The 10,145-nt window shown below is 47.9% G+C and overlaps 1 protein-coding gene across 1 annotated transcript; it reads left to right on the plus strand.

Moving 5' to 3' along the window:
• Positions 1–3,560: 3,560 nt before the first annotated feature.
• On the plus strand, positions 3,561–8,825 carry LOC119321137 (pistil-specific extensin-like protein). Its single transcript, XM_037594956.1, has 3 exons — positions 3,561–3,967; positions 6,681–6,727; positions 8,786–8,825. Exons 1-3 carry the CDS (start codon positions 3,590–3,592, stop codon positions 8,823–8,825), a joined length of 465 nt encoding a protein of 154 aa, XP_037450853.1. The 5' UTR covers positions 3,561–3,589.
• Positions 8,826–10,145: the final 1,320 nt, after the last annotated feature.

A 10,145-nucleotide genomic window follows, 5' to 3' on the forward strand; every position in this document is an offset into this window, starting at 1 on the left:
AGGGAGTGGTGTGGAGGAGGGAGCGAGGCGCGGGAAGGGCCAGAGGAGAGAGGTGGTGGGAGGGGAGCCACATGGTTGGCACGGAGGATGAGGTGATCTCACGTGTGGAGAGGTGATTGGGGCGACGGTGAGTGATGGGGCCCAGTTGGTGGGGTAGGATCACGTGGAAACTTTCTTTCTTTCTTTTTTCTTTTCGTTTTGGAAAATCTTATCTCGCGTCCGTCCAATTTTAAGCCCTACCTAGCGAACGTTGTTGTAGCCGTTTTATTCTGTTGTATTCTTTTTGCGGGGGGTTTTATTCTGTTGTAGGGATCTTGGCACGCTACCAGCCGTGTCACCGCAATTGGATTGTTCACTGCGGCGCATATCGGAGCCAATGACTTGTCCCTTTTTCCCTCATCCTCCACAGAACACCCAGCATTCCCCCCGCGCGTTAAACCCCTCCCAGCCGAATCTTCGGCGATCCCCGACGAGGTTTCTGTGACGACAGCCGGCGAACTATCACGACTCTCGGCAAGGGATGCATGTTGGTCAGCGTGTAGTCATGCGGCGGAACGATGTCTGCCCTGGCGCGTGCTGCAGCAGGTTGACGGAACACTGGATATCAGGGTATACGCAAAAACCATACATCAACGCCTCCTCAAAAATATCTAGCATTGGGAAAAGATTGGTGAAAATGAATCTTGGTAAAAATACTTGTGCGGGAACTACAGAGCAACGGGTCGCACGCTGCGAAATATGTCATAGAAGGTCCCCGGAGAGACTCATGATGCCAGCCATGACACACTCGGGGGGCTGAGGCGCCGAGCAGACGGGGCACACGTCGACCAGAGAGGACTACCTTGTAGAATACTCCATCAATCAGGCATTAAATACCCGGTCGGCCTACCCCCCCCCCAACCCAGTGCAGGGCTACGGGTAGGGTCATCACCACGACAACCAGGAGGGACGAATGACAAGACCGGATGCTGGTGCGGTGTAAAGCAGGAGAGGGCGGTGCGGCGCGTCATGTCGATGGAAATACTCAAGCACCTCGCACGCAACAGTGTCAGCTCATCTACTGCAATGTGACAGAGGTAAGTGGTACGCCTCGCTGATCATTATTCGTATACTTTCACATGTATTTTGTAGACCAAATGTGGTATCCCCCAGGCCTATAAAAGGGGAGGTCCATGGTCGAACAAGGGAACAACACTTAGCTACCACCACACCACACGCAACTACAAGGCAAGGAGAAGATAGGCAGAGAGGAGGAAGAGTAGATTTAGGATTGTTCAAGCACTCTAACTAGTACCCCGACCACCACTGGTCTCAGCCCGACCACCACATTTTTAACACAAAAGCACTTGTATCCCCTAGTTTATATCAATACCAACATGACGTAGGGTTTTATGCTAAGATGGCAGCCTGAACTTGTATAAAAATCCTCATGTATCCTGGTTTGCCTCTGCCCATGGATTGACAAGGCGTTTAGCCCCTGGCCGAACTCACAAATACATGGTATCCCGACCCCTTGTGTCCTGGGTACACACTCTGACATCTTGCACGCCATGTAGGGGGCTAAAGTGCTCTTGTTACTCCGACCCATGGTTATGGCAGGCAAGTGTCGTATCTCCAGTTAGCTCCAGATTCACGGGAAGGAGAACGCACGAAGAGGGAAGGGTCCGAGTGTGGTTAACCGCAAAGGGAAAGTGTTGGGAAATGTAGTAGAAAACAAAAAATATCGCCCTACGAACACCTAGGAACAATATGAAGATGCATATCGGGTTTAGATCAACGATCGTTACCAACTCTGGAGTGTAGCGGAAGTAGATGAGTTGGTGTAGATTGTACTTGGAGTCCCTCGAAAGTTGATGACAATCTCGTGAACCGCCCTCGAACGATTCCTCGAACGGAAGACTAAAAGCACGGTCTCTCTGCTTGGTTGCAAGCGTACGGTCTTCACGATCCGATAGTGCTTCGCCGTCCAGAGCTAATCATCGTCGGAGAATTAGAGGGAGGAAATTAGAACCACATGGGGCTTCTAATTATGAGGATTATATGTGGATATGGCTAGCTCTAATTAGTCAACTAAGACCAATAGAACTAGATCTAGATCAACTAGAGGAGGCTCCAAAACTTGTGTTACATAGGGTGGAAATCCTCTAGTATATATAGGTTTAGGGGAGAGGAGGGGGTGACCACCAAGGGGGAAGGAGTCCCCCTCGGTGCGGCGGCCTAGGGGGGGGGGGTGGACTCCCACCCCTAGTAGGATTCGGCCTCCCATAGTGGGAAAGGGGGGTCGCCTCCCTAGTGGGCCCTTGTTGCCCAATTCCTTCTCCACCTCCTGGCCTTATTAGGCCAATTGATATTAAATTAAATATATACTCATTGTAAACATTTTCAGAGCATTATATATATAATTTAACATCCCCGGAAACATTTTCCACCTACATATAATTAATCGGTAATACCCGATAATACCCGATATTCACTGAAACCCTTCCGGTGACCCCAAACGCTTCCGGAACCTCTCAGAACTATTCCGGGTATTAATGAAACAATTACACAAATATATTCTCATTACTCTCGTACCACTAACACTTGGCAGATCATGATTACCTTAAGCTTGTGACCCCGTAGGTTCGGTAAATCATAGACATGAACAAAACCTCTTCGTTCAATGACCGATAGCGGAACCGTGGACACCCATATTGTGACGCCCCCGATTCAATCATATACTAATCATACACGCAAACATGTACGATCAAGATCAGGGACTCACATGAAGATATCACAATACAACTCTAAATATAAATAAGTCATACATGCATCATATTAAAAGCCAGGGCCTCGAGGGCTCGAATATAAGTGCTCGAACATAAACAAGTCAGCGGAAGCAACAATATCTGAGTACATACATAAGTTAAATAAGGTGCCATAAAATGGCTAGCACAAACTGGGATACAGATCGAAAGAGGCGCATGCCTCCTATCTGGGATCCTCCTAAACTACTGTGACGCACGGATAATTAAGCTACAGTAATTCCTGGCTAATGATGCCACGTCATCATGATTACTGTTGTTAAACTCGCGTTGGTTTCCATCCGGTCCAAATTTAAATTTAAATTAAAGTCAAAAATAAAAGTTTTCAAATATAAACCTAAAATGTTCAAAGTGTGGAAAATAATCTCCGGTTATTTGTCACGTTGGAACCAACCTCTTTTGTATTTCCAAAGTGCCCTTGGAATTTTATTTAGTGGGCCAACAATCAATTATTTGACCTCTTCAATTTCTAAAAATAGTTGAACACTCCCAAATGCTTTGAAACTTTTTGTAACAACCGAGCATATTGCGCCGTATTTTTGTGTCAAGTTTTGTTTTAAACAAAACTCGGTTAGTAGCTCAGATATAATGCAATGTAGGTTTAAATAAATGAAAAAAGAAAATTCAAACAATTAAAAAGAAAAGAAAAACCCCCACAACCCCATGCCTTGGCCCAACAGGTCCAGCTGGCCCACTCTAACCTCTCGCTGATGTTCCCTGTACCTCAGGCGCGTCCGACCGAGCGCCCGCTCGTGCTCGTCCCCGTCGAACCCCCCTCACCGACGATGGCCAGGAGGATAAGACCTCCACCGAGCCACCCCCTCCTAGATATTTTCTTCCCCCGCCTCCGCCCACTTCCACATGCCCCAGATCCACTTCCCCTCCTCTCCCTCGCCCGCTCCCTTCTCCTCCCGCGCGCCCTGACCGGTCCTGTGGTCGCCGGCGTGCACCACCGCGCCGAGCGCCGCCTCCACTCCCCTTCGATGTGCCCACGACCCGCGCCACCGTCGTCCACGTCGCGTGCGCTACCGGATCGCAGCCGAAGAGGAACACCACCGCCGCCTGCGTCTTCGTCCCCAATTACGGCAGTCGCGTCCTCGCCGTCGATCCGCGTCATCTCGTCCACCCCGGCCCCGTACGAGCTCGCCACCGACCTCCCCTTGGTGAGCAGCGCCGATCCCCTGCCTTCCTCCATAGTTTCCGTCGACGTAGCTGCCGCCCAAGTCCTCTTGAGGCCTCTCCCGAAGCTCTGCTTCCGGCGCGAGCGAGCGCCCCTGGTTGCGCCTCGCCTTGTCTGGCCGCTCCCTTCGACCGCCCCGCCTGCCGTCGCCCTTGCACGTCCGCGCACATCCCTGCTGCCCCGTGTAGCCGCCCGCCGCCCGCCCGGCCACGCTGCTGCTGCTCGTTGTCTACTGCTGCTCTCTGCCATTGCTGCGCTGCTACTTCTCGCTGCCTGCTGATGCTCCCGCTACTGCCGCTACCGCTGCGTATTTCTGCTGCGCTGCTCCTGGCCGCCGTCATGCCTGCCTTTGCTAACCACGGCCGCATGTGCCTGCGTGTGCGTGTGTGCACAACCGTGAGAACGGCTTGTGCCATTGCACATATGGCCGGCCCAATTAGTTTAGCACTAATCAGGCTAACTAACCCCCGTGACACATGGAGCCCCCACATCTAATTTATCTAATGAACTAGAATAGTTTAGTTACTAACTATGACATGTGGGACCCCTCCACCACTAATTAAACTAGTTTAAATAATTTATTAACCCTTAAGTCATTGACAAGTAGGCCCCACAGCCACTATTCATACTTTGACCAGGTCAACCTTTGACTGTTGACTTGCTGACTGTGTATGCTGACTCAGCCACTGGACCCCACTTGTCATTCTGACGGGCTAGCTAAAGTTGTGTAAAAAATATCTCACTGTTTAAATTCGAATTATTAATAAATCCAGAAATTTAGAAAATCTTTTAAAACTTTGAAAAATCATAGTAAATTAACCGTAAGTCGGATCGAAAAACTTTGTACATGAAAGTTGCTCAGAATGACGAGACGAATCCGAACACGCGCCTGTTCGTCCGCCACACATCCCTAGCATAGCAAACGTTGAACTTTTCCCCTTCGGTTCATCTGTTTGACAAACGTCCGGAGCTGGGGAAACTTTCCCGGATGTTTCCCCATTCGCCAGTATCGCCTAGCATCGCGTTCGAACACCTCTAGCCCCACTTATTGTCTTGTCATGCTTATGTTTGCGTGTATTTACTGTTTCTTCCTCCTCTTCTCTCCGGTAGACCCCGAGACTGTTGTTGATGCCGCTGTGATCGACTACATCGACGACGACCCTCCTTCTTGTCTGAGCAACCAGGCAAGCCCCCCTTTGATCATCCCGATATCGCCCATTCTATACTCTCATGCTTGCATTAGATTTTGCTACTGTTATTGTTTGCTCCTATTCTGATGCATAGCCTGCTTTTGTACCTGCTTATTGTTACCTACCTGCTTATCCTAAACTGCTTAGTATAGGTTGGTTAGTGATCCATCAGTGACCCCCAGCACTTGTCCTTGTTGCCCCTGCTTCATCTTCGACAACTCGATCAACGTGATCGACGACCAGAGTCCGACACCTCACATCACATCACGCCCCTTTTGTTGCTCGACTCTGCAGAGCTACTATTGAGTGATCCCTCATAACACACTCCTGATGATAATTCTGTAGTGTAGCTACTCGGTTGTGGTCATCGAGGGTGATTTCCTCTTTCACCATTCCTGATACGGCTCTGTCGTTCAACACCTCAAGTGTGAACCTCGAGGGTGGTCCCTCTTAGGTTCACCTTGATGATTACATTGAGTGGAATCCACCGGGGGTGATTCCTCGGGTTTTCCCCTTGATGTTTGGACACACGGTTACCTTGACTTTACTTGAGACCTTGGTGAAAGTCGGGCGGGCCCGGAGAGCACCCACAAGATGGTTACGTGGCACGGCCGGGCATTCTAGGCCCTTGTCGTAAGTCCACGAGACGGGGCGACGGGGTCACATTCGATCATGAGTCTCTGGTCGTCTCCGCAAGCTAATAATACACTATGGTTTGGGTATTTGTTCTGAGTTGGCCTCTGGCCTTTACGCACCAACCACCATGCGAGAATAGATAGGGCCTCGACGTTGCAGTATCAGCCGAAGCTTTGTCAGACGTCCAGCTCAGCATTGTGGGCCTGTCGGGCCAGCGCCATCCAGTATGAGGTGGTGCTCGTCCCGGCTCGTCGCACAATGACCCGGAGTGCAACGAGCGATGGGCCCAGACCCCGGAGTGCTTAGGAGGTAGACCGACGGGGACCTCTCTGCTGAGCCTAGGTCGGGCTGCGACGTGTTGATCTTCCGAGGGCGGGCATTGACCCCAGAAAGGTGTGTCCGGCCAGAGTGATCGAGCGTGTTGGGTAACGTGGTGCACCCATGCAGGGAAGTTATATATTCGAATACTGTGTCCACGGTAATGGACGTTCAGACTTATATCCCGATCTTATACAACTACAAATGGTTACTTGAGATATGTGGATCCGGGATTGCTTTGTCGCAGGGAGTCGAGGAAGGATCTCTGGGCATTAATGTTACAACATGCTTGTTAATTATAAACTGCTATTATTTACTCTTCTACGTGTTGCAAGATGCTCGGAGCTGCGTGAAGATGCTAGTCTTTGATAGGCTAGGCCTTCCCCCTCTATTCTGGCATTCTGCAGTTCAGTCCACAGATACAACCCTTCCATTTGATACCAATGCATACATAGTATAGATCTGATGCTTGCGAGTACTTTGGATGAGTACTCACGGTTGCTTTGCTACCCCTTTTCCCCCTTCTTTCTTCTTTCCGGTTGATGCAACCAGATGGTGGATCCCTGGAGCCAGATGCCACCGCCGATGGATGCTGCTACGTGAAGACCGACGACGACCAGGAGTAGTTAGGAGGTCCCAGGCAGGAGGCCTTGCCTCTTCGATCGTGTTGCTTTTGTGCTAGCCTTCTCAAGGCACCCTTGTTTAACTTATGTCTGTACTCAGATATTGTTGCTTCCACTGACTCTTGTGTATCGAGCTATGTATTCGAGCCCTCGAGGCCCCTGGCTTGTAATATAAAGCTTGTATTATTTGAATTTGTGTCTAGAGTTGTGTTGTGATATCTTCCCGTGAGTCCTTGATCTTGATCGTACACATTTGCGTGTATGATTAGTGTACGGTCGAATCGGGGGCGTCACAAGTTGGTATCAGAGCCGACTGCCTGTAGGATCCCCCTTTCCAACTCCTTGGCCGAAGTTGAGTCTAGTCTTTGAAAAACTGATTTACTAACATGGTTGTGTGGCTTACGGGCCCAGGTCACCATTGGATGGTATTAGGATCTTTTATTCCTCGTCTATACTCTAGGAATCTGATCTCTCTCCTATTCGGGTTAAATGGTTTTGCAAACTATAACTCTAGGTTCTCGTAAATACTTTCTCCCGGAGAGCCCCTCACTCCAGATGATTTCTTGGTGCACCAGAAGATTCTGAAGATACTCTCTGATGTTTTACTGAGTCCCTTGTACCCTTTGCCGTTGCGATCCCTACCACCGATAAATCCTTATGCGTAACTACCTATGTTGTAGTTCAGACCTTCATCCCCAGTTGATCTTGTTATTACATGATGTCCTGAAATACTCTTCGACGTTCCGAGAATTCCTTATGCTTACTGCCCTGCAGCTCCTTGCTGCATGAATACCCCTACGGATAATTACTCGCTCTTATCGAGTATCCATTCATCCAATTATTCTTATGCTTCTTAAGATACTTTGTAATACAATCCGAGCTTTCGAGGACCTCTGTCGCCTATTGCTCTAGAAGGTCTTACATGCCTACACTCTGGTTAATTCCATATGCCTAGCTGTATCCATTGGCGTCCTTTCTCATTATCATTTTGAGTCTTTTGATTTGATATGTTTGTGAGTAGTCACAATCAGTTGGTCCTTATAAATTATCATTCCGGCTCAAACGTCTTCCTGAACATGAGCTGGTTCTCGGCCAATCAGATTGCCATCGATTGTGCCCTAAGTCTAGTCAACTTAACCATCCTTGGTCAGAGCGTTTGCTTCTGATCCCTTGATTTTGGAAATCGTAATTCCTTTGCATTTGAACTCTGAATTAGTCCGTTGCTTCTATAATCTGGTATCCTTGCATTCTTTCTACCTCTGGTTGAGTACTGATGCTCACATCAGATCCCTTGTGAACCACTAGATCCTTTGTGGGGTTCTATCCGACAGCGTCCTTCATATACAGTAACCTTGTGAGCTTTTTCTCGGATACATAATGCCTTTGGTAAATTGTATCTGCTGCTTCCTCAAACATGCTCTACTCTGAGATTAATTTATTTACTCGTGAAGTTTGTAGTATATGCTCCTAAGATGCCCCGTGGGTTGAACCTTTGTCTTCCCTAAATCCGTGTGAACCAGAAGCTTATGCGGGTTATATCTACTAGCGTTTCTTTGGATAACATTTCAACGCTACAACTTCTTCGAATGCAAGAAGTGAATGGAAGGTTGTGCATTAGAGAAGTGGGAGTCGACCTTGAACCTTTGTGTTCATGCCCACAGACCCGATGTGGAACTTATCATGGAAGCTTCTTGTTATAATAATAGCCCCCTTGCGATAAGTTCATCTCGTATCCATGTTTGGTCCTTTGCAATCGTGGTTCCGACCATATTGTTCCTGTTTGATCCGTCGGGCAAGTTAAAGTACTTCTCTTCTTCAGATCATTTCACCTGTCCAATCTCTATTCTTCTCTACCCTTGAGTATTACCCTCTTGTATCTCGAGAATATCACGGAACTACATAACTTCTTATGAGTTCTTCGTCAACTATTATTTCTCGCCGATTCAAATTTTCCACGGGTTCTGAGTTATTAGACACTCGAGAACACCGATAACTGATTCAAGTCTCCATTGCTTTGTTTAACCATTCTTGTAGCCTAACATATCTGAGCAGTGATAATTTCCTGGTTAGGTGAACACCTCGGTGTACACACTCTGTCAGTAAGACGACCTTGTTACTATTGTTGATGACATTCCGGTAGCCACCGATGGACGAGAACTTTGCGTATTGGTCCGCCTCGTCTTAACGAGCAGGGAAATGGTTCTCTTAGTCCCTCGCCCTTGGTACCAACGTTGTTGCCAACATAACCGACAAGCTATCCTCTGACCTGCCTTGCTATCATGACCGTACAAAATGTTAGCATCCTTCTTGCTTTTAACCCACATGGTGGGCCCATAACCCACAATTCCACAGGATCGAAACCTGACTCTCCTATACATCCATGTTTTTCTAAGTTATTCCTCGCACTTGGCTTCATATGTAAATCATGAGCCATCTTCCTAGTGATCTATTCTGGTATCAGACGCAATACTTTCCCATTGCTCTGAACCCCTTTCATCCTCTGTTTCAGACATCGAACGATTGTCTATCCGCTTGAAACTTCTTATGGTACCTTCTTGCTCCCGATGACTTTTTTGAATTTCAACTCGAGAGATGCCTCTATGCCACGTTCACTCAGATAGCCCCAGGTACCTATCTTGTGTTGAGCTCCGTCCTTCCCGAGTCTTTCCCCCTTACTCTACCTCCTAAATCTCGGGACGAGATTTCTTGTAGTGGAGGAGAATTGTGACGCCCGGATAATTAAGCTACAGTAATTCCCGGCTAATGATGCCACGTCATCATGATTACTGTTGTTAAACTCGCATTGGTTTCCATCCGGTCCAAATTCAAATTTAAATTAAAGTCAAAAATAAAAGTTTTCAAATATAAACCTAAAATGTTCAAAGTGTGGAAAATAATCTCCGGTTATTTGTCACGTTGGAACCAACCACTTTTGTATTTCCAAAGTGCCCTTGGAAATTTATTTAGTGGGCCAACAATCAATTATTTGACCTCTTCAATTTCTAAAAATAGTTGAACACTCCCAAATGCTTTGAAACTCTTTTGTAACAACCGAGCATATTGCGCCGTATTTTTGTGTCAAGTTTTGTTTTAAACAAAACTCGGTTAGTAGCTCAGATATAATGCAATGTAGGTTTAAATAAAAGAAAAAAGAAAATTCAAACAATTAAAAAAGAAAAGAAAAACCCCCACAACCCCATGCCTTGGCCCAATAGGTCCAGCTGGCCCACTCTAACCTCTCGCTGCTGTTCCGTGTACCTCAAGCGCGTCCGACCGAGCGCCCGCTCGTGCTCGTCCCTGTCGAACCCCCCTCACCGACGATGGCCAGGAGGATAAGACCTCCACCGAGCCACCCCCTCCTAGATATTTTCTTCCCCCGCCTCCGCCCACTTCC

The sequence above is a fragment of the Triticum dicoccoides genome, chromosome 6B, assembly GCF_002162155.2.
Source record: "Triticum dicoccoides isolate Atlit2015 ecotype Zavitan chromosome 6B, WEW_v2.0, whole genome shotgun sequence".
Lineage (NCBI taxonomy): Eukaryota > Viridiplantae > Streptophyta > Magnoliopsida > Poales > Poaceae > Triticum > Triticum dicoccoides.

Excerpts from the sequence above, each read along its gene's own strand:
- LOC119321137 (XM_037594956.1), top strand. The coding sequence starts at position 3,590 with ATGGCCAGGAGGATAAGACCTCCACCGAGCCACCCCCTCCTAGATATT. Across the intron at positions 3,968-6,680 it reads TCGCCACCGACCTCCCCTTG|ATGGTGGATCCCTGGAGCCA; the intron begins GTGAGCAGCGCC and ends TGATGCAACCAG. Across the intron at positions 6,728-8,785 it reads CCGCCGATGGATGCTGCTAC|CCTAACATATCTGAGCAGTG; the intron begins GTGAAGACCGAC and ends CCATTCTTGTAG.